A 25,017-nucleotide genomic window follows, 5' to 3' on the forward strand; every position below is an offset into this window, starting at 1 on the left:
AATTATATGATAATGTGAATTATACTGCAACAAAGCTGTTAGTAAAAATTCTTAGAATTAGTGGTAAATATATAGAAAACTAAGAAAAAAAGGATAATTACATGGAAAACAAAATATGTGGGAAATGAAAAATATTTAATTACATCTTAAGATTGTAAGCAGTGAAGATCTATAATTATGATATAACTTTACTGGTAGACTGGAGAAATCTAAGTGCATGTATGTGTGAATGTATGTACATGTATGCTGCAGGGAGAGAGGAGGAGGTTGAGGGAAAAGAATGAAATCCTTATCTTCTGTGGGGAGCTATCATATATGATGAATAAAATTTAGAAATTGAAAAGTAGTGGGACTTCCCTTTAGGTCCAGTGGTTAAGACTCCTCATTTTCACTGCTGAGGGCCGGGGTTTGATCCCTGGTCAGGGGAATAAGATCCCTCAAGCCGTGCAGGGTGCGGCCAAAAAAAAAAAAAAACAAAAAAGTAGCAACAGAAGCAGACTATTTACAAGTAGGTAAATGCCAAAATAATAAGCTGAAAGAATTAGAAGTTGTTTCGTGTAGAGTGGTAGAAATGGGGAAGAGGGGTGTTTGGAGGACTGTTATTTTATGTAATAACTTTGTGGAACTCATTTGATTCTTTAAATTAGGGACATTCATAACTTCTACTTTTTAAAAATGCTTTAACTCAAAACAAGAAATTTTAGTTTCAAGAAACTATCACAAAATTGGGAGGCTATACAACAAAGGGGAAGTAGATGATATATTACGTGTTTTTTTCCTCCCACAGCAAAAAAACTAGATAGCTTTTAAAATACAAAAATCAGGGAATTCCCTGGCAGTCCAGCGCTTAGGACTCCACACTTTCACTGCCAAAAGAACGTGTCAGGGAACTAAGATCCTGCAGGCTGCACAGCATGGCCAAATAAATAAATAAATAAAATTTAAAAATCAATGGCATTAAGTACTGAATACACACTTTTAAAAGGTCAAAAATGGGAATTTTTATGTTATATACACTTCACCACAACTTTTAAAATAAATTATTTTTTTAATTAAAAAAAAAAAAACCTCTAGGAGGTAAGACCAGGGATATGGGGAGGGGTATTAACGTAGTATGCATATAAAACTCATCACCTAATATCACTTTATATTATTTTTACCTTGCACATGTATTAACTTATAAAGTGAAAAGTACCATTCAAAACAGTATAGCTAACATTGGTAGCAACTAACACTAATTGAGTGCCTTTTATATAGCAGGCACATTCTAAGTACTTCTACAGGTACTAACATACTGTATTTAATTCTCACAGTATCCCTAACACAGTAGATGCCATACTTTCCCCCATTTTACAAAAGAAATTAAGACATACCGAGGTTAAATAATCTGCCCAAGACCACAGCTATAGACCCTGAACTGGAACCTAGCTGTCCAACTCTAGAGTTAATATTTTTAACCACTATACTATACTGCCTCTCTGTTCTTTAACATTGAGAACAAGATTTAGCACAATAAAACACAAAGGATCACTAAAATACTTAACGCCTACTCTCCAACTCCACTGAGAAATAAATATCATCAATAGTTTTAAGTGGCAACCTTGAAGCTATAATCTCTAAAGCTGCTTACAGACTCAAATCATAGCCCATAAAAGCCCAATAAATTAGTTAACACTAAACAGCACTTAAAAAAAAAAATCTAACCACAAGCCTTTACAACAGAAAACAATTCAACTTTTACTCACTGCCTTCTACTTGATTAACCCAGGAGGGCATAAACTAAAGAACAATACTCTATTCTTTTTTTTTTAATTATTTATTTATTTGGTTGCACCAGGTCTTAGTTGCAGCACCTGGGCTCCTCAGTTGAGGCTCCAGGGCTCCTTCAGTTGCGGCTTGACAGCTCCTTAGTTGTGGCACGCGAACCCTTAGCTGCAGCATGCATGTGGGATCTAGTTCCCTGACCAGGAATTGAACCCAGGTCCCCTGCATTGGGAGCACAAAGTCTTATCTGCTGCGCCACCAGGGAAGTCCCCAATACTCTATTCTTCAGCTCTCCAGTAAGATGCTCTTCCACATATCCTCATGGTTAGCTCCATCCCTTCCTTATGATTTTACTCCAAAAGCCACCTTCACCTTTCTTCAGAGGTGTTTAAAATGTCACACACAAAGAAAAATTTTAATATCCTCTTCCCAACTTCAGACCCTACCTCACTGCTTCCCACTTCTCTCCTTAGAACTTACCACTTCTAAGTCAGCACATACTTTTTTGTTCACTGCTTATCTCTCCCACGAGGATGAAAGCTCCATGAAGTAGGAAATTTTTGGGTTTTGTTCACTGTTTCCTCAGCACCTACAACAGTACCTGACACATAGTAAGTGCTCAATAAATCTTTAATGATGAAACAATAAAAATAATAAACTTTAAAATAAATGTTTTCCATATTTCTGAAGTTAATATTGACAGTTTTAATTATATATGAGAAAGAACATATTGATGGTGTACTTAGGCCCCAAATCCTTCTGTAAGTGGTAAAGCATTACCTAAGAAGCTATAATATTCAGTTTAGCAATACTTTCTACTCATGTTCTCATTTACTAAGGAAATTTATTACTGACTCAGAAATACATTAGATATGTTATGAAACAACTTCCTTATCTGAACAAAAATCAAAACTGTCAACTACTCATTAAAAACATCATACATACACAACACTGTGAATTAACTATACTTCAATTTTTAAACATCATGCACAAAAATCCTTCGAATAAAATTAGGCAAGCTATTAACAACAATTCAAAAGCTTTAAAAAATTTGTTTATAATTTCACAGGTGTGTGTTTCACCTGTAGGAGGGGAAGATAAGTATTTGGTGGTAGAGAGAAGCTACATAACAATGAATTTTAAAGTATCCTTTTTTGGCTAATAAAGAACTTATAGATACATTACCTTTGGAACATAAATGCACTCTACCCAGAAAATAGAGCAAAACATAGAATCATACTGAATCTCAGCAATAGGAACCTTGCTTTACACCAGAATCACCCGGAGATGCCCACCAGTCTCAAAAGATTCTGATTCTAGGGACTTCCCTGGAGGTCCAGTGGTTAAGACCCAGTGCTTCTACTGCAGGGGGCACGGGTTTGATTCCTGGTCGGGGAACTAAGATCCCACATGCCACAAGGCACAGCCAAACAAACAAAAAAAAGACTGAATCTATAAAATAGTGTGTGAGAATAGAGCCAGGAATCTTTTATTTCTAAAAGTTTCCAACATGATTCTAAAGCAGTTTAATCACTCATGCAGATGATTAATATCCTCTTAGAACACTGTCCCTAGGTGTCATCCAACATGCATTTGACTATCCCCAGGGACAAAAAATTCACTACTTTCCAAAATACTTTAATTCTAATGGAAAGCACTAAATTTTGGGAATCCTTACTTATGTTGAAATGGATTGACATCTGCCTTCTTTTACTTTTTCTCCTCCTCTAGCTTCTATGTAACTGGTTATTAAACTTAAAAGTTGTTAGTATTCAATACCAATACTACTCAGGCATTGGATATCACTCAGGAAAGAAAATGAAAATCTAAATATCCTTCAGGAACTTGCTTCAATCTAATTTTTGTGAAAATCATATAAAATTTGTAACAAATGTCTTTAGATGTAAACATATTTGAACCATAAAATCTATTCCTAGGAATTTATCCTAAAGATACAACTAAATTGTAATATTTTATGCCAAAGCTGGATGTTGTTTGCAGTGGACCAAATTTATGTCCCCCAAAACTCATGCTGAAATCCTAACCCCAAATGTGATGATATTAGGAAGAAGGACCGTTGGGCAGCAATTAGGTCTTGAGGGTAGAACGCTCGTTAATGGAATCAGCACCCTTAAAACAAGGGAACCCAGAGAGCTCTCTTGCCCTCTTTCTTACCATGTAAGGATACAATAAGTCTACAACCTGGAAGACAGCCCTCACCAGAACCTGACCACGATGGCAACCTGATCTCAGACTTCAAGCCTTCAGAACTGTGAGAAATAAATTTCTGTTGTTTATAAGCCACTCAGTCTGTGGTACTCTGTTATTTATAACAAAGTCATTTCTGCATCTTTTTTTTAAAACAAGGACATTTTCTTTTATTCTTTAAAATTTTTACTGGGTCTTATTTTTTCAGCCTTACTGAGGTATAATCGACAAATAAAACTGTAAGGTAATTAAATCTGTAAGTTTTTTACTTTTTAAATTTACATCTAGCAGTATTCACTTCCTCGGCATACACTTTTATAAGTTTTAGCATGTACATAGATTCTTGTAAGCACCACCATAAATAGAATACAAAACAATTCCAATATCCACAAAGAATTCCCTCACGCTACCCCTTTGTAGTCAAATCCTTCCTCCACCCCCAAACCCTGGCAACCACTGATCTGTTGTTCTCTGTGGCTATGGTTTTGTCTTTTCGAGAATATCGTGTTAGACCCATTCAGAATGTAATCTTATGTGACTGCCATAATGCCTTTGATACCTATCCATATTACTAGTATGTCAATACTTGATTCCTTTTTATTGCTGAATAGCATTCCATAATATAGATATACCAGTTTACTTATCCATTCACCCACTGAAGGACATTTGGGTTGTTTCCAGTTTGGGGCAATTATGAATAGTGCTGCTACAAACATTCACATACACATTTTTGTATAAACAGTAAGTTTATATTGCCCTAAGACAAATTCCTAGAAATGTTGAGACAGATGGTAATTGTATACTTTGTAATAAACTGACAGACTTTTCCAGAGTCTGCATTCTCACCAGAAGTATTAGTTTCAGCTCATCCTCATCCTCACCAATACTCAGTACTGTCAGTGCAATATTTTATTATTTTATTTTAGCCATTCTAAAAGATACGTAAATGGCACCTCATTGTGGTTTTAATTTGCATTTCCCTAATGACTAAAGATGAGCATCTTTACATGTGCTTATAAGCCATCCAAACATCTTTACTGAAATATCTGTTCAAATCTTTCACCCATTTTTGAAATTGGGCTGTTGATTTTTTAGGGTTTTTTCCCCCTATGCTGAGTTTTGAAAGCTCTTCATAAATTCTGGATATAAGTCCTTTCTAAGATATGTGGTTTGCAAATATATTCTCCCAATTCATGGCGTGTCTTTTCATTCTCTTTAACTGTGTCCTTCACAGGAAAAAGTTTTAAATTCTGATGAAGTTTACTTCACCAATTTTTTCTTTCACAGATCATGCTTTTGGTACTGTATCTAAGAGCTCTTTGCCAAACCCTAGGTCAAGAAGACTTTTTCCAATGCTTTCTTCTAAAGGTTTTACTGCTTTATGTTTTACATTTAGGTTTATGATCCATTTGAGTTAATTTGTGTATAAGATATATGTTACATAGGTTGAGGCTCACTTTACATGTGGATGCCCAGTTTTCCAACATCATATATTTGAAAAGACTGTCCTTTCTCCACTGAAGTATGTTTGCACCTTTGTCAAAAAATCAGTTGACTATATCTGAATAAGTCTACTTCTGGGCCCCCTATTCCGTGCCTTTGGCCAATACACCACACTGTTTTGATTAGTGTAGCTTTACAGTACATCTTAAAATTGGATATTGTGCGTCTTGCAGCTTCGTTCTTTTTCAAAATTGTTTTGATTATTCTAGTTCTTTTAACTTTTCGATACATAATTATTTGAAACTCAAGCCATAACAGTCATCTCTCTTTAGTGGTTTCCTTGACCTCAAGAAAACTGGCATTTTTACTGTTGCGTTTTATCTTGTCAAAACTAGTTCAAAATATGTTCTCTAAATATGATAATATGTAGGCACTCATAACTTTTGACCCAATATATCCAGTACCAGAAACTTATGTGAAAAACACAAATATAGATATAAAAATGTGTTCAACATAGTATTCTTTAGAAAGCAAAATAAATCTCCAGATCCAACAAAAGGGGACAGGTTAAATAATGACTAGTTGGGAAAATGTTCAAAATACGTTAAGTTTTTTTTAAAATGGATACACAGTATGCAACTTTTTAGATGAAATACAGTGTATTTCAGAAGAAATATACTTCAAAGTATTATTTCTGGATAGCATCATTACAAGTGACTTTTTAAAAGATTTTTTAAAATTAATTTATTTCATTTATTTATTTTTGGCTCTGTTGGGTCTTCGTTGCCCCATGTGGGCTTCTCCAGTTCTGTGTACTCTTCGTTGCGAAGTGCAAGCTTCTCATTGCAGTGGCTTCTCCTGTTGCGGAGCACGGGCTCTAGGAACGCGGGCTTCAGTAGTTGTGGCAAATGGGCTCTAAAATGCAGGCTCAGTAGTTGTGGCGCACGGGTTTAGTTGCTCCATGGCATGTGGGATCTTCCCGGACCAGGGCTCAAACCCACGTCCCCTGCATTGGCAGGCAGGTTCTTAACCACTGCACCACCAGGGAAGCCCACAAGTGACTTTTTTCTTCATAGTTTCAAGAACTTTAAAAACTTTCTACCATAAACATGTGTTCACTTATAACTGGGTATAAATATTTTGAGGGTTTTTTTTAAAATTTATTTATTTTTTATTTATTTTTGGCTGCGTTGGGTCTTTGTTGCTGTGAGCGGGCTTTCTCTGGTTGCAGCGAGTGGGGGCTACTCTTCCTAGCGGTGCGCGGGCTTCTCATTGCAGTGGTTTCTCTTGTTGCCAGAGCACAGGCTCTAGGCTCGCATGAGCTCTGCAGTTGTGGCTCGCGGGCTATAGAGCGCAGGCTCAGCAGTTGTGGCGCACGGGCTTAGTTGCTCCACGGCCTGTGGATCTTCCTGGACCAGGGCTTGAACACGTGTCTCCTGCATTGGCAGGTGGATTCTTAACCACTGCGCCACGAGGGAAGCCCATATTTTGAGTTAAAAAAAAAAAAAAAGTGTTACTGCCACTTACACAGAAAAATACAGGTACCTCCATATCAGCTTGTACATTATTAGTATCAAGCTTGTTCATTAAGATATGAGTAACCCACATGACAATGTTAAGAGAACTTACTCTAAACCCTACAAATTCTTCTTCTCGGCTGTCACAACAGTTACAACACAATTTTCTCTACACTTGTCTTCATGTTTAACATTGGACATAATTCTAAGCACAATATTTTAAATTACATCATTAATAAATGACACACAAAGAAAAGATATTTGCAACATGCAATACATCTGACCAATGACTAACTTCCTTTATGCAAGCAGCCTTTATTCTATTAAAAAAAAAAAAACCTAAAGAAAGATGGGCAAAGAACAAAGGATAGTTAACTTGCATAAATATTACAAATGGCCAATGACATGAAAGTAAGCTAAGTTTCATTCAAAATTAAAAGAAACAACTGGGGCTTCCTTGGTGGCACAGTGGTTAAGAATCCGCCCGCCAATGCAGGGGACACGGGTTCGAGCCCTGGTTCAGGAAGATCCCACATGCTGCAGAGCAACTAAGCCCGTGAGCCACAACTGCCGAGCCTGCGCTCTAGAGCCCGTGTGCCACAACTACTGAGCCCATGCGCCACAACTACTGAAGCCTGCATGCCTAGAGCCTGTCCTCCACAACAAGAGAAGTCACCGCAATGAGAAGCACACGCACTGCAACGAAGAGTAGCCCCTGCTTGCCGCAACTAAAGAAAGCCCTCGCACAGCAACGAAGACCCAACACAGCCAAAAAATAAACAAATAAATAAAAAAGAAAAGAAAAGAAACAACCATCATAAAGGCTGATTTATCAGGACTGCAAATTTTATACTTTGACAATACCCATATGCTTCATCACAGAATATATATTAACATTTTTGAAGGGTAATTTGACTATCTAGTAAAATTAAATACACATACCCTTTAATCCAGCAAATCCACTCACAAAAGTACAGAGGTATGTAAAAATTTCCTGTTCAGCCTTGCTTATCAGAGTAAAGAGCTGAAAACAATTTTTCATCAATAGGGGAATAAATAAAGTACTTCCTTAACAACTAGAATATTGTGCAACAGTTACAAATTATGAGATAACCCATAAATATTAATAATGGAAAGATCTCCAAAATAAAACTTTTTTAAGAAGCAAGATGCATGGACTTCCCTGGTGGTGCAGTGGTTAAGAATCCGCCTGCTAATGCAGGGGACATAGGTTCCAGCCCTGATCCGGGAAGACTCCACATGCCGCGGAGCAACTAAGCCCATGTGCCACAACTACTGAGCCTGTGCTCTACAGCCCGCGAGCCATAATTACTGAGCCTGTGTGCCACAACTACTGAAGCCTGTGCGCCTAGAGCCAGTGCTCTGCAACGAGAAGCCACTGCAATGAGAAGCCCGCGCACCACAACTAAGAGTAGCCTCCGCTTGAAGCAACTAGAGAAAAGCCCATGCACAGCAACAAAGACCCAATGCAGCCAAAAATAAGTAAATAAATAATTTTTTTTAAAAAGCAAGATACAGAAAAATACTTATAACTACATTCATAGTTTTAAAATGCATAGATATGTTTGTAGATATATAGAATATTTCTGGAGGATTACATTCAAACAGTTAAGTGTTTTTCGGGGGAGAGAAAGACTTTCATATTGCTTGAATTGTTTTCCTAGTCTAATTTTAAGAAAAATAATAAATGAATACCCTTAATAAATGTTCCTCGTTACATCTTTGTTAGGAAAAAATATATTCCTATATAACACCTACATGATAAGATTAATCCATCATGAACTTAGTATTTTTCCCCACCAAATCTACTAAACTAAATTTAAGTGGCTCCATGTTGAAGCTGAGATAAGACTAAGTCCTGCACAAAGATGTTTGAGTTAACGCAGAGAAGAAATAATGTGGAAAAAATAGGTAGCTAACCAGATTTCGGGCCAAAACTTACCATAATTACTTTATAACAAATGTCTGGTGACCTCCAGGGTTAGAAACATAGTAACTTTACTTTTGGTACTATAATAATATCTTTAGTTTGGAATAAAATATAATTATCATCAGTCTAGTTTTAATGTCTTAAAACTGAAGACAGCAGTTCAGCAATTAAATATATTCAGTTGCCAACAAACAATTTTTCTTTTTTAAAGAGAGAGAGAACAAGTGTTGCTGAAGATGTAGAGAAATTAGAACCATCATACTACCAGTGGGAATGTAAAATTGGAAAACAGTCTGGCAGTTCCTCAAATAGCTACACATAGTGTTATCATATGACCCAGTAATTCTATTCCTAGGTAAATACTCAAGAGAAATGAAAACACTTGTACACAAATGTTTGTATCAGCATTATTTATAACTGCCAAACAGTGGAAAACAACCCAAATGTTCATCAACTGATGAATGGATAAATAAAATGTCCATACAATGGAACATTATTTAACAATGAAAAGGAATGAAGTATTGATACATGCCACAACATATATGAATCTTGAAAACAATATGCTAAGTGAAAGGCCATATATTATATGATTACATTTATATGAAATACAAATCTATATGTTTACAGAATAGGCAAACCTATAGTCCCAGAAAGCAGACAAGTTGCCTAGAGCATGGGGAGAAATGGGGAGTGACTGCTAAAGGGTATGGGGTTTCTTTTTGGAGTGATGAAAATATTCTAAAATTGTGGTGATGGTTGTACAACTCTGTGAATATACTAAAAGTCACTGAATTGTACATTTAAATGGGCGAATTGTATGTAAATTACATCTCAATAAAGCTATTTTTTTTAAAAGGAAGCAAGGAAATCTATCTATTACAGTCTTAAGAGGCACATCACCAAATACAATTGTGGACCTTACTGTGGATTTTGATTCAAACTAACTTAAAAGTATATCTATGAGACAATTGGGAAAATCTGAACGCTGACTGGATATGAGATAATATTAAGGAATTGTTTATTTAATAAGTGTAAGGATAATACAATTATGTTTTTCAAAAGATTCCTTATCTATTAGGGACTCCAATATTTAGGGATGAAAGGATATGATATCTGGGGTTTATTTTAAAACAATCTAATTAGGGAGAGTGGGGATTAACAGGAGAGAATCCAAGAGGTCATTCACAGTGAACTGGATCTTAAGATACAAGCTGGAGTTCACGGACTAAAGAGGATGCGAGAAACACTGAAAAATGAAAAAGGCATTCCAGACAGGTAACAGCTTAGGCAATGGCACTGTCAAAGACCACCTATGGGGCAAGAACAGAAAATACAGTTCGAAAAGTAAGCAACAAGATCATGAAGGCCCTATATGTCACACAAAGGAATTTTTATTTAATTTTGTGGAAGATGGACTGATAAGTTGTTTGTTTTTGTTTTTGTGGGGTTTTTTGGTGGGGACAGGTCAGATTAGAGCTTTAGATAGGTTACTCTGGTGGCATTATAGACTGAAGGGGCACAAAACACTGCTGTCAAAGTCCAAGTGAGTGACAACTGAGTGGGAATTTACATGGTGAGAGTAGGAATAAAGATTAGGGGCTAAATACCAGAGACATGAGATACTAAAAATAACTGGATATGTGGAAAAAGGAAGCAGAAATCATCTGAACTGATTTCCAGCTTCTAGGCTGTGTGACTAGGTAGACAATGTCCAATATCCAGGAGAATTAATATAGAAGAGGCTTATGGGAAAGGTAGAGTTCAGTTTAGTGTTTAGTGTAAGTAGGACACACTGGTGTAAATGTCTACTAGGCAGGCAAAAACTCAAGGGAGGTCTAATTAGAGATGCAGACATATAAGTCTTCAGGACATATCTGGTAGCTGGAACAATAACCCAGGGGAGCTTGTTTGTTACAGTTCACAAGCCACAGAAATTTAACCTATTTTAAAAGTTCCCTCCCTACTCTCTACCTTGTTAAGAATTAATTATTTCATTCAAGGTGTACATGTAAACAGAATGATCAAGATGTAGTTAATCTTATATTTAGTAGACTTTATATATATTGGAGAGGGGAGAAAAAAAAAATATATATATATATATTTGGCTAAAAGTCACCAAAATTATTCTTTAACAAACTGCATGCATGCAGAGTATTATCAAAGCACAAGTACAGCTATAAAAATATACTTTTCTAATTATTCTGATTCCTTTAATGTATCAAGAACCATTAAAATATTTGTAACATGTATTTCAAAATCCTCCACTTTATAAGAAATTCTGCACTTCTGAAATGCGCTTCTAGTCTGCTTTTAAAAGATCTAATGTCTTCTGATATTCTAAAAAGTAAGGCTAAAACAAAACTGGGTTTAATTGTTTTGTTTTATTCATTAGATTTTCCAAAATGAGATTAAGCAATCTTGATCTTCATGGGACTACAGAAGTCAAGGTTGCTATATCTAGCAGGTTTTGCTAATGCCTCTCATTATCACTGCTCCAAAATTCTTAACCTCTCCTAAATGCTTTATAATACTTAAATTATAAGAGGAGCCCTTTACAAAGATCCTAATTTGCTATATTACTATATAACCAAGAACTCAATCTTAATTTTTAGCTAAACCTTCAGTCACCAAGAACATTAGATTAAATTGAGGCAACCTGGCAACTATAGAAAAATGTCACTGATGGAAAAACCCAAATAAAATCCAATTTCTTCCAGAAAGGGAAAGCACAACTAGAGGAACTAAGCAATCCACATATTGAGCCACTAGCCTTACCACTATGTTCTAGACGAGGGACTGAATCACCTAAGATCTAAGGAAGAAAGTCAGGTATCAGTAATTTCTTGAAACTGCATGGAAAATTAGGGGACACGACTATCGTTCTCAAAGGATGTGACCTCCCTCAAAAGATAACTTATTCTACAATTTACCAATAAAAAAAATAACTTCAGAAAAAAGTGGTTATATAAGAAAAGTGGCAACTCATCAATTCAAAACTCAGTAAGTGCTCTCCCCTTAAAACCCTTTCAATATTAGATTCCTTATATCTTAATCTAACTTATCTTTGTATCCTTTGTATGCCACTAAATGAGCCACATAATCCAAATTATTTCAAGGGATTTATCCCTCAAATTAAGCATCAGCTGCCCATGCAGCAAATACAGAAAAGCAGATAACTGTTAAATTTGAAAATCCAAATACACAACAGATTGAAACTGTGGCAATGATCTTAAGATGCTGTAATAACGTATGAATATATGGCTTCCTCTGATGATTAAATTTTTTAACATCTTATTTTAGAATATAGATTCACAACATATATTCGCAAAGATAGTAAAGAGAGATCTGTACCTTTCACTAAACTTCCCCCAATGGTTGCATCTTACATAATTATAGCTCCATATCGGAACTAGGAATTTGACACTGGTACAATATATGAGTGTAGTTCTGTGTCATTTTATTGTCTGTGTAGATCTGTGTAACTACCAACACAATTAAGTTATAGAACTACTCCATCCACAAAGATCTCCCCCATGCTCCTCCTTCATAATCACATCCACCTCCTTCCCCCCACCCCAACATCTCTAACCCCCTAGCAACCACTGACTTGTTTTTGTTTATACTTCTGACATTTCAAGAATGTTATATAGGGCTTCCCTGGTGGTACAGTGGTTGGGAATCTGCCTGCCGGTGCGGAGGACACAGATTCGAGCCCTGGTCCAGGAGGATCCCACATGCCGCGGAGCAACTGAGCCTGTGCACCACAGCTGCTGAACCTGCGTCCTAGAGCCTACAAGCAACAACTACTGAAGACCGTGTGCCACAACTACTGAAGCCCACGCGCCTGGGGCCCGCACTCGTCAACGGGAGAGGCCACCGCAATGAGAGGCCCGCGCACCACAGCGAGGAGTAGCCCCTGCTCGCTGCAACTGGAGAAGGCCCGCACACAGTGGCGAGAACCCAACGCAGCCAAAAATAAATAAATAAAATAAATTTATTAAAAAAGAAAAAAAAAGGAATGTTATATAAATGGGACCATATAATATGTAACCTTTTGAGATTGACTTTTTTCACTCAGTGTAATGCTCATTCAAATTATTACATGTATCAATAGTTCCAAAAATAAATAAAGATGCTGTCAACAGAGATAAGGAATACAAGAGCTTCCCTGGTGGCGCAGTGGTTGAGAATCTGCCTGCCAGTGCAGGGGACACGGCTTCGAGCCCTGGTCTGGGAAGATCCCACATGCCACGGAGCAACTAGGCCCGTGACCCACAACTACTGAGCCTGCGCATCTGGAGCTTGTGCTCCGCAGCAAGAGAGGCCGCGACAGTGAGAGGCCTGTGCACCGCGAAGAAGAGTGGCCCCTGCTCGCCACAACTAGAGAAAGCCCTCGCACAGAAACGAAGACCCAACACAGCCAAAATAAATAAATAAATAAATAAATAAATAGCGTTCCCTTTAAAAAAAAAAAAAAAAAAAGGAGTACCAGTTAACAGACTCAACTGAAAGAACAACAAAGTAAGTTTTAACCTTACACTGCTCAAGTTTCCTACGGTGCTTAAATATACTTGGAAGAGTATTAAGACACTATCATTTTAAAAGCATAAATGTCCATCGACAGATGAATGGATAAAGATGTGGCACATATATACAATGGAATATTACTCAGCCATAAAAAGAAACGAAATTGAGTTATCTGTAGTGAGGTGGATGGACCTAGAATCTGTCATACAGAGTGAAGTAAGTCAGAAAGAGAAAAACAAATACCGTATGCTAACACATATATATGGAATCTAAAAAGGAAAAAAATGGTACTGATGAACCTAGTTGCAGGGCAGGAATAAAGAGGTAGACATAGAGAATGGACTTGAGGACATGGGGTGGGAGGGCAAAGCTGGGACAAAGTGAGAGGAGCATATATACTACGGAGTGTAAAATAGTTGGCTGGTGGGAAGCAGCAGCATAGCACAGGGAGATCGGCTTGGTGCTTTGCAATAACCTAGAGGGGTGGGACAGGGAGGATGGGAGGGAGGCTCAAGAGGGAGGGGATATGGTGACATGTGTATGCATATGGCTGATTCGCTTTGTTGTGCAACAGGAACTAACATGGTATCGTGAAGCAATTATATACTCCAATAAAGATTTTTAAAAAAAGCATAAACCAATATTGTATTAAGAAATTTAACTCCCGCTATGATCTCTCACCATCACTTCAAAGGTGTTTTATCATCATTTCTAACCCCAAGATTAGTTTTTTTTAGACATATTTCTCAACTCTAGCACCATCCCACTCTCCCTTAAAGTATTGAGAAAGTTGCTATTAAAGGAATCAATTTGCCAATAAAAAAAATCCTTCTGCAATATGATTTGTTACTCTCTAATCCAAGTAGTCCAAGAACAACAACAAATCCAATTTTTCCAGTGAATTTAACAGTTATAAGCTGAAGTCATAACAATCTCTCCCCATAATTTGAAGGGACAATTACCTTGTGACCTTTAAACTTATAAAATTTAAAATAAAAATAGTTCCTTTTCAAATGATCCATAAAGTTCCTTTTCCTTTTTTTTTTTTGGACCGCACCGTGCAGCATATGGAATCTTAGTTACCCGACTAGAGATCGAATCTGTGCCCCCTGCAGTGGAAGCACAGAGTCTTAACCACTGGACCGCCAGGGAAGTCTCATCCATAAATTTTATTTTCTTCATCCATAAATTTTATTTTCTTAAAGCTCCACTTTTATACCTTCAAACAACATCCTGAGAGATAAAAGATCTCACCAAGAGAATAACACAGGGGCTTCCCTGGTGGCGCAGTGGTTGAGAGTCCGCCTGCCATTGCAGGGGACACGGGTTTGTGCCCCGGTCCGGGAAGATCCCACATGCCGCGGAGCGGCTGGGCCCGTAAGCCATGGCCGCTGAGCCTGCGCGTCCGGAGCCTGTGCTCCGCAACGGGAGAGGCCACAACAATGAGAGGCCCGCGTACCGCAAAAAAAAAAGAGAACAACACAGGCTTTAGAGTCAAGCAGTCTGGTAGTCCAGCTTGGTATTACAACTTTCTAGCTGAGGACCCCGAGCAAGTTAAACAAACTCTATGATTGTTTCCATATATATATAATAGCAGCCACACCTCACAGGAGGATTATATGAGATATTCTATTTAAAGTATGTGGCACACAGTAAGCACTCAATAAATGTTAGCTACTAATATCTATATTACTGTAATAAGGATAGTAGCGTATATCTGCAATTAGATACGGCCTTCAGAGTTTTAGCATGTTTTAAGTGCTCATTCTACTTACCTTACCAATAGGTTTACAACAGAAATTTAATTTATTGGGTTGTAACAAAAACATTTTTATATTTGTTATTAAAACAAATCAAGTAAAGGTGCTTAAAGTGGATATTCATTTTCTATCTTAAATACATATTCCCAAATCTCAATATTCCAATTCTCATATGGAAGAATATTTATGTAAAATCAAACCTTGGCAATCCAAACTCAAATTATGTCTTCAATTTAGTATCTATCATCCATTCACTTCAGAATCAATTTGTTTAAAGAAACATAAGCATAAACTCTGAATAACAATTTCTCACTGAATAAAGCTGAAATGAATTAATTCTGTGCTGACAAAACACTTTCAAAGAAGCTCAGCTCAGTCTTATTTGGATATCTATGTAGCTGTACACGAAACAGACCAAAAGAATTTCAGGAACATAAAAGAATTAAAACGTTTAAATATGACCTTTCAGCAAGACGGAGTTCTGTAGTCATAAACCCTGAATTTGTAACTCTTCCTGTTATTTTCCCATAACTATATTAGCAGAAGTAGGCCAATTTCTTAGGTGATCTCCTTTATTTCACCTGTCTCCAACAGATTCTTCTGGAACCTTAGACTAGGACCACTAAGTTGCAAAGATGGAACAGAACATTTCATCATGACAAACTGTGGTTATGTTGACCAATGCGCTAACTGGCCTTAAAACTCTGATTTTAATTACCATTACAATTCTGTCAGTAACACCTACACCTCACATTTCTGTATTTCAAAGTCTGCACAAAGATTTTTATGAAGATCATTCATAAAAGCTCTAAGGTTATCAATGTCCTAATACTTTTCCTTACTGTCTAAAAGGTAGTGACACTTCCTACAGTGCTTCGCCTTTGATGTGTGTTCGGTAAATATTGTTTACGAACACAAACCTCTGAAAAAGGGGAATCAATAAGCAGCAAAAAGTACTGAGGACACAAATCCTTGGTTCAAAAAGAAATAATCCTTATTTTATCAAATTTAAGACACTGATGCTGGCATTTAAAAAGATTTTATCAGAAGATTTCAATGGAAGGGTCTCTTACAACTAGGTCACAAGTGTCAGCTAGCTGATGGCAATTCTAAGACTTCATGGACTCACTCCAAATTTGAGAAGTGAAACTAGAAAAATATGCATCTTGGAATCAACTTAATACAGTAAAAGCATACTCTGAAATACTGAGGTGTTATATTTGCCAGAGGTGGGGGCTGGGGATAGGGGACTAAAATTGCATTTAGTGCCCCAAACCATTGGACTTTAACCACGTTTCCATTTACAGTGTTGCTTTAGTTCACCCAGCACTCAAGACAAGTTCAGCTTCCAGAAAACGTAACAGCTAAAAGCCCTAAGAGGTGTTCTTAAAGCAACTGAGGAAAAACTTAAAACTAAGAAAATTTTAACAGACTGATTCATCATAAAATTGTTTTCTAAAAAAATAGCAATACTTTTATAATGTCAAAGGTGTTTAATTTTGTTTTTAAAGTTGCCAATCCAATCCCTTAAAACAGGGATTCTTTTTTTTGTTTTTTAAAAATATTTATTTATTTATTTGGCTGTGTCGGGTCTTAGTTCCCAGACCCTTGTCCCCTGCACTGGAAGGCGAAGTCTTAACCACCGGACCACCAGGTAAGTCCCCAAAGAGGGATTCTTAACAGGTTAGTTAACCATCTGAAAATGCATACAAACTACTTTCTGTGTCCTCATTGTCTTTCAAAGAAAATTTATCAAGTTCTCAAAAGGATCCCTACACCAAAAAGACTAACAGTTGCTTAGAAAAACTGTTTAAACTGTATGTTAAGGGGCTTCCCTGGTGGCGCAGTGGTTGAGAATCTGCCTGCCAATGCAGGGGACACGGGTTCGAGTCCTGGTCTGGGAGGATCCCACATGCCACGGAGCAACTAGGCCTGTGAGCCACAACTACTGAGCCTGCGCGACTGGAGCCTGTGCTCCGCAACAAGAGAGGCCGCGACAGTGAGAGGTCCGCGCACCGCGATGAAGACGAAGACCCAACACAGCCAAACATAAATAAATAAATTTATTTAAAAAAAAAAAAAACACAACTGTATGTTAAGAATTTTAAAGTCATAAAATAGAATGTGCTATATATAATCTGAAGACCACCGCCAGGCACAGAGATTAAGTTTGGTAGTTCGGTGGGTTTTTTTTTGGGGGGGTGGGGGGTGGCATGCAAAGAATACATTCATTTACTCTAGAACAAATGAAAATAATGCATGTCCTTTATTTTAAAAAACTATTGAAGAGTTTCTTTAATATAAAACAAAGCGGTAAGTCTGATGAAGAAGATCCTATTAAGGAAAACTTTGAGTATATCACAAATACTTCCTAAATTTTATTAGTTGGGAGTTATCCAAAAAAGGAACACGCCTATATTTCATTCCCTTACATTACTGAATAAAACCAAAACTACAAAAACTGCAATACTTTAAACATTCTGCATCACTTAAACTTTAACGTTACTCATATCATGAAAGAGTCACTCTCACTTTCTGGTATCTAGAATCACTGCTATTGTGCATTTAGATAAATAATGCAGGAGTTCCAAGGAGGTTCTATACTAAAGCAGCCACACTAAGTTATGAGCATTACCAGGACTTACTTGAAAAGACAGTTCTTTTTAAAGGAACGGAGGTGAACGTGTTAAAAGTCATCACTAACTGCTCACTTGATCGACAAGTTATTCTTCCAGTAACATAATAAAATTCCAACTTGCTCCACATTAGCAAAATTAAGTTCAGACGTGTTCTGGGTGTTCTAAATCATCTCCTACTTTATGTGCTATAATGGTTGACACCAGAGGAAAAATTCAGGGCAGCAAAGAAATTCACTGGGTGAATAATGAGATCAAGAAATTGGACAAAAAGATAGTGAAGCCAGAGAAGAGTTTATAACATGCAGAAAATCAGACACAAGAAAACTACCTTTGCCCATGATATATCTAGATTCCCCCCACCCAGCCAAGCTAAGAATCATACAGATTCAAGATATTTAAAAAAGAAAAATAGGATGAAAAAACAAATTTGTGAAATACAGGTCTCACAAATCTCTACAACAGATGCCAAAGTTAAAACAGACTGGAGCCAACTATTTCATGATGAAAAAGATCAGTTAGAAGCCTATTAATATGTAAAAGGTAAAGGAGTTACGTTATGAAAAATTTAAAGAATGACTGGCAGCCCACTGCCTTCAGAAAGTATAATGCAAAATAGAGAAGAGTTTAACTTGAAAATATTGATAAATTATATTAAATGGTCAAGGACCACCATTTGATAAAGGAGAACAGTAGTACAGAAAGGTTTGTGCCAACTTTTAACTGCAGCTGTAGTGGAAAACACTAAAAGCCTTGTTTCACAAAAGCAGCGAAATAAAAAACAATGGTTTTAAACTTATCACCAGTGTTAACTGCTCATGACCATAAATTTGCCTTTTTCCAACGAAGAACTTTGGTATAAAAAGCCAAAGTCCTTTGCCAAAAGCAGAAGAAACAAAACTGACCAAAATGCTTACACAAGACTAAAACACTAAACCTGTTTAAGAATTTTCATATATTTTTTTACATGTCACAATTAAAGGTAAAAAAAAGATTAAGATATCTAACACATACAACAAAATTGGAGATCAAACCATTCTTTTTAAATAAGACTGAAATTAAAAAGCAGTTAGTTTAAAGCAGTGTATGCTACAGGGAATCCTCCTTCCAAACTACCTATTCCAAACTGAGAGGGTTCACCACACTCCCTTCCCAATTACTTAAGCAAAAATATTACAATTTTTAACCCATTATGTCCTTCCACGTACAGTTTGTTGTTGTTTTGTTTTTTTAACAAACTGCATAGGAGTAAGATCATTCTAGCTAGTATCCATTTATCTTGACTACTGATTGTCCCAAACAATGATACTTTTTGGAAATTAAACTTCATTTCACTAAAGTTAGCCAGTAGATATTGCAAGTATCTGCATCTGAGGAGTACAGCATATGGTGACCACAAAACATGAAGCATACAGTTGGTACACACAATATTCTAAACACTGAATACATGTTTTGAACTAGGTATTTAGTGACTATCACAGACATGAATATTAAACATTCCCCTATCAATTCCTGACATTTTCTACAAAATAGACCCAATTTCAAGCCTGAAACTGAGGCTTCTACCTTTAGAGGAGTAGAAACTAAAGTAACTGGGTACTCCTTAAAAATACACGTTAACTACATGACTAAGATACTCATTTAAAACTTTTGCCAAGATAGCCCCTCCCTTCGAAACAAACCAAGACTGACTCACAGCCCTATTTTACTTAATTTTGGAAACAAAAAATTAAATGAATTCCTAAACACTCTTTTCATCTCTCTGTTCCCCCACCATTTAAAGCATTCGACCTTCAACCTGTGGTTTGCCCCTTAAAAAATGGTAAAATAAAAACAAAAACAAAAACAAAAACCCAAGTTATCTGTCTTGGAATAAAGAAACTACTGGATTCAGGAATGATAATAACCACTGTTCTAACATCCTGGAAAACAACAGAAACAATGTCTATGGTCGTTAAGGAGCGGTCCTACTCTGTGAAACCATCCCACCTCAGACGATACTTTTCATCCGTAAGACCACCCCCCCATTTGCTAGAGTTAACCATCTGAGCGAAAGGTTTCAATTTTGTGTCCCTAAAGTGGGAAACTCTCTCTACATAACATGTCCCGCCCTCTGTGGATATTTCTACACGGGAGGCGGGGGGTGAGGGGAGCGGGGGCAGTAAAGTTGGTGGCAGGGTGAGGACAAAGGGCATTTTGAAACACCACTGAAGTAAATACAAAACGAGGACAGAAAGGGGGCTAAATTACAGTTCCCTCCAGTGGCTAATGGCAAGAAAACGCAGGCACCCTTGTTTAGCACCCCTAGAGTTCCTATTCTCCATTAACGTCCGCTGGAATGCGAAGCTGGAACCACCAATATGCAAGACGCCCATCAAACCCCCCAAATGTCAGGCCACTAGGCAGCCTCCGGAATGACAGGCCGGTACCCCTCCCCCACCCCACCCCAAAAAAGGTCCAATCCCATAAGTGCAGGTCACTCTGCCCTCTGGGGTAGTTCCAGCCGGCGCAGAGATGGGAAGACGAGAGGGGAAAGCCAGACCACCTCTCTTTCCGTACACCCTCGGCTGGGGAAACAAAACAAAGACCGCCCTCCTCCTCCGGTAGCCACTACCCTAGCCAAAGAGGCTTTCCTATTTCCCGGTGCAGTCTGGCCTCCCGCCCCCGCCCCCATGACAAAGAAAAGGCACTTGGTGAGCGAGCGAGGCCTTCCTGCCTCCACCGATGGGGGGAGGGAGCTGCCGAGGTGAGAAGCCCCCTCCGCTCACCCGCGCTCCCACTCTCGGCCGGGAAAACTACCGAAAGCTGCAGCCTCCGCCTGGGGAAGCCTGGTCTGAGATGGGGTCGGGGGTACCTTGAAGTAGCCGCCTTCGTAGAGGGTGTTAGGGGGTCCGAAGATGGCAACCTCCCAGTTGTAGAGGTCGGATTCATCCACCAGGGTGATCCGGAAGCCCTCCACCGGCTCCTCCTGAAGGGATTTCAGCTCGAGCATCAGGGCCTTCTGCGAACTGGTCATCTGCTGCTGGGCCATCGCGGCGACGGCGGCGCCGGGCCGGGGCCCCAGTCCTCACGCACCGGCCGGGCCGGACCAGGCCCCTCCCCTCCGCTCCGCTCGCCCTCGGCCGGCCCGCACCGGGCCCCTGTCTTCACACACCCGGCGGCCCGGACCAGGCCCCAGACGGCCCGTGGGCCGGCCCGGTTCCTCCTCACACACGACGCGGGCCGGGCCGGGCCCTTCTCCTCACACTCGGGCCGGGTCGGGGAAAGGTGGAGAGAGTTAGAGAAATTCGCTCCGGGTCCCGGGCCTCCCCCCCCCGGAGGGGGCCTCAACTTGGCGGGGGGGGGGGAGAGGAGGTGGAAGCGGAGGAAGGCGGCGGAGGGCCGGCGATGGTGAGCGGACGGGGCCGAGCCGGCCCGGGAGCGCCGCGCTCGCTCGCCCTCTCGCTTCCTCGAGGGCCGCCGGGGCCGAAGGGCGCGCGGGGCCGAAGGGCGGGGGGGGAGCGCGGCACGCGGGGGTCTCGCGGCGGCGGCGGCTGCGCGGGGGGAGGGGCGACGGCGGAGGAGGAGGAGAAGAGCAAGAGCGCCTCGCGCCGCGGGAGCGACGGAGCCGAGAAGAAGGAGGGAGGGAGAGTGGGAGGAGGGGCGCACGTCGGGAGGGAGGGCGGCTCTCGGCGGCGGGCGGCCCGACGCGAAGCGCGTGCGCGCGCCCCTCCCTCCCCCGCCCTCCTCTCCCTCCTCCTCCTCCTCCTCCTCCCAGTTCCCTGCCTCCTCTACACCGCCCCGCGCAGTGGCGGCGCTTTGTGACTCCGGCGAGTATCCCCCGCCCTAAAAGGGTCAAGCGGCAGTGGGGGTCGAGGGTGGCCGCAGGGGATGCCCTTGGCCCCAAAATGACGGCCGTGCGGCTTCACGCCGCGGTTCCAAAGGCGCGCCCCGGAAGGGACCTCTGTCCTAGAGCTGTCATCGCCCTCCTCCCCACTAGTATCCACTGGCCTCCCGCAGCCGTCCTACGAGCCCCAGATCCTCTGCAGACCTAACCCCCCGCCCCCCGCGCCTTGACACACAGTCCGTCGTCCCCGCACTCAGTAGGTGCTTGACAAGGATGGGCTGACAATGTGGGTTTTGTCGGTGGAAACAAGCTTCCTGACATCTCTTCTGCAGGTCCAGTCCTCTTGCCATTGTGTCCTTGGAGAGCCTTGTGTCACCAACTTAGGGGGTTGGGGGGCAGTTTCCCATCCGAGAAATGGGGAAGGCAGATAGGTCAGTTTCTACTTCTCTTCTTAACTACAAAGGAAGTTGTGAGAAATAAGGAGAGAAATACTAATACAGACTGAACCTGGGTTCTTGGCCCTTTTCTGTGTGATTTGGGGCAAACGCTCTAGCTATCCCCCAGTTTACCCATTTGTCAAATGGCGTATTTGGTTGAACTTTGACCCCCTACAGATCTTTTCCGGCTTGAAAGTCCAACTTAGAACTGGGGGACTTTTAAGATAATCCTGGCAGAATTGAGATGTAGAGGTCTTCAATCCCCATGATTTAGAATACCCCTTTCTCTTTGGAAGGCATGTCCTATGATAACTCCATGAACGTTTCCTAGAAAAGCCAGGATACTGTGAGAGTTCCGTACACTTAGAATTTGGGGATCAGAAAGATCCCTGGTTCCAACCCCTGCTCCACCATTTACATTATATTACCTCTTCCTTTTTCATCAGCTTCTGTAAAAGAGGGTTAATTATGCCTAATATATAAACAATTGTAAATATTTAGATGAGATCATCCATGTACAGAGTTTATCACAATGACTGGCATATGGTAAATGATCCATAAATAGGAAATTTTATTTTAAAAAAATTTAAGGCAAAGTTATTTTCTGGATACCACCCCCTCCATTTCTTAAACAGACTTTTTTTTTAAAACAGTTTTAGATTTATAGAAAAATGGAGAAAATAGTACAGATAGTTCCCATATACCTGGTACCCAATTTCTCCTATTATTAACATCTTACATTAGTGTAGTACATTTATTACAATTAATGAACCAATATTGATATATTATTTTTTAAATAAATTTATTTATTTTTGGCTGCATTGGGTCTTCGTTGCTGCACAAGGGCTTCTCCTTAGTTGCGGCGAGCGGGGGCTACTCTTCATTGCAGTGCACGGGCTTCTCATTGCGGTGGCTTCTCTTGTTGCAGAGCACGGGCTCTAGGTGAACGGGTTTCAGTAGTTGTGGCACACGGGCTCAGTAGTTGTAGCACACAACTTAGCTGGTCTGCAGCATGTGGGATCTTCCCAGACCAGGGCTCGAACCCATGTCCTCTGCATTGGCAGGCGGATTCTTAACCACTGTGCCACCACGGAAGCCCTGATATATTATTATTGACTAAAGTCTTTACTCACATTTCCTTAGTTCTTACCTAAAGTCCCTTTTCTGTTCCAGGATCCTATCCTAGACGCCATATTTAGTTTTCATGTTTTATTAGGCTCCTCTTGACTGTGACAGTTTCTCAGACTTTCCTTGTTTTTGATGACCTTAAAAGTTTTGAAGAGTACTAGTCAAGGATACTGTAGAATGTCCCTCAGTTAGAATTTGTGATGTTTTTCTCATGATTAAACTGGAGTTTTGGGGTTTTGAAGGGGAGATCACAGGAGTAAAATGATATTTTCATCACATCATATCAAGAGCACATAATATCAGCATGACTTAGTGTTGATATTGACCTCAGTCACCTGGCTGACAGAATAGGTCAGCCACTTTTCTCCACTGTAAAGTTACTCTTTTTATCTCCTTTCTATACTGTACTCTTTAGAAGGAAGTCACTATGCACAATCCACAATGAAAGAGCCCCTTCATTTTGTTGTTGTTATTTTTTCTCAGTATTTTAAAGAATCATTCCTTAGCCTCCCAACTCTATTCCCTCAGTTTTGAGACTAAACTCCACTGGAATTGGAGCGTATTTTAGTCAATTCAGCCCCTCCTCCCCAAAGGATGGTGTTTGACTGGTTCTGACTTCCCCTCCTCCACCATTCAATTTAGGGAGATTGCTGACCTGGAAATGTGGGAGATGATGTTGACACTTTTTTTTTCGGTACGCGGGCCTCTCACTAATGTGGCCTCTCCCGTTGCGGAGCACAAGCTCCAGACGCGCAGGCTCAGCGGCCATGGCTCACGGGCCCAGCCGCTCCGCGGCATGTGGGATCTTCCCGGACCGGGGCACGAACCCGTGTGTCCTGCATCGACAGGCGGACTCTCAACCACTGCGCCACCAGGGAAGCCCGATGTTGACACTTTTAATAGCAAGGCTGTGCGTAGACAAATAGGCAGAAAGTTCATCTTCAAAGCATTTCACCCACATAAACTCATCATAGCCCCACCCTGACCCAGAAGATGGCAGATCCCTAGCCTAAGTCACTGAAACATACACCTGGCACCCAGACCAGAAGCCTGTCTCTGGACTCAGCTCAACTCACAAACTCATACTAAATATTCACAATGCCATGACCCTAAGATGGGTGACTAATAAACATATACCTATCTAGGAAGCTCACAGCCTAGTGTGTTAATGAGTTGCGTACCTAAGACTCCATACTCACGGCAGAGGAACTCAAATTCCATGGAACTTGTCTCATGGCTTTTTATCTCAGCGGGTAAGACATTGTTTATTAGTAGGTTACAACTGTGTCTTATTCATCCCTGGATCCTCAGCAACCAGCACACTGTCTGACACAAAACAGACACTAAGTAATTGTTCTCATGGGCTCACAGCCAAGGGCAGGAAGATAATCAGTAACAACAACAACAACAAATCACAAATTGAACCCCACCCTCCACCCCTCCCCCCGTGTCTAATAGGGTCTCTCAGACACAGGTGCTCAAGATTATAAATTCCAGAAGGACAACAGATCTCTCTCATAACCATATACAAGCTACTATAATGTTTTGTGCATAGTGGGTACTTACAACACAAAGAATGAGTGGCAGAGATAGCTTCCTAGAGCTTTCTTATAGTTTCACGACAGGTAGAGATTGACTTGACTGACTGGTGCCCTCTGGTGGCAAAGAAAACAGGACCTTCACCCCCTAATCTCTATGGTATCACCTAGTATTCTCCAACCAGGGCTCCTATAAAGAATCTATTACCTTTCTTCCAGAAAGAAAAGATGTGGAAATCTTGGTGAAATAACTGAGAGGGGAGGTTATCTCCTTTATAAAGG

At 40.0% G+C, this 25,017-nt stretch overlaps 1 protein-coding gene across 1 annotated transcript in view; it reads right to left on the reverse strand.

Annotated features, from left to right (window-relative positions):
- The window catches only part of UBE2R2 (ubiquitin conjugating enzyme E2 R2), a 92,653-nt gene extending 71,245 nt beyond the window's left edge, over positions 1 to 21,408 (reverse strand). Inside the window, exon 1 of the mRNA XM_082627988.1 lies at positions 20,661 to 21,408. Coding sequence (XP_082484114.1) covers positions 20,661 to 20,837 — 177 coding nt within the window. The 5' untranslated portion in view covers positions 20,838 to 21,408. The remainder of the gene's footprint in view (positions 1 to 20,660) is intronic.
- Positions 21,409 to 25,017: the final 3,609 nt, after the last annotated feature.

This window comes from Mesoplodon mirus (genome assembly GCF_964341445.2).
Source record: "Mesoplodon mirus genome assembly, chromosome: 1".
NCBI lineage: Eukaryota > Metazoa > Chordata > Mammalia > Artiodactyla > Ziphiidae > Mesoplodon > Mesoplodon mirus.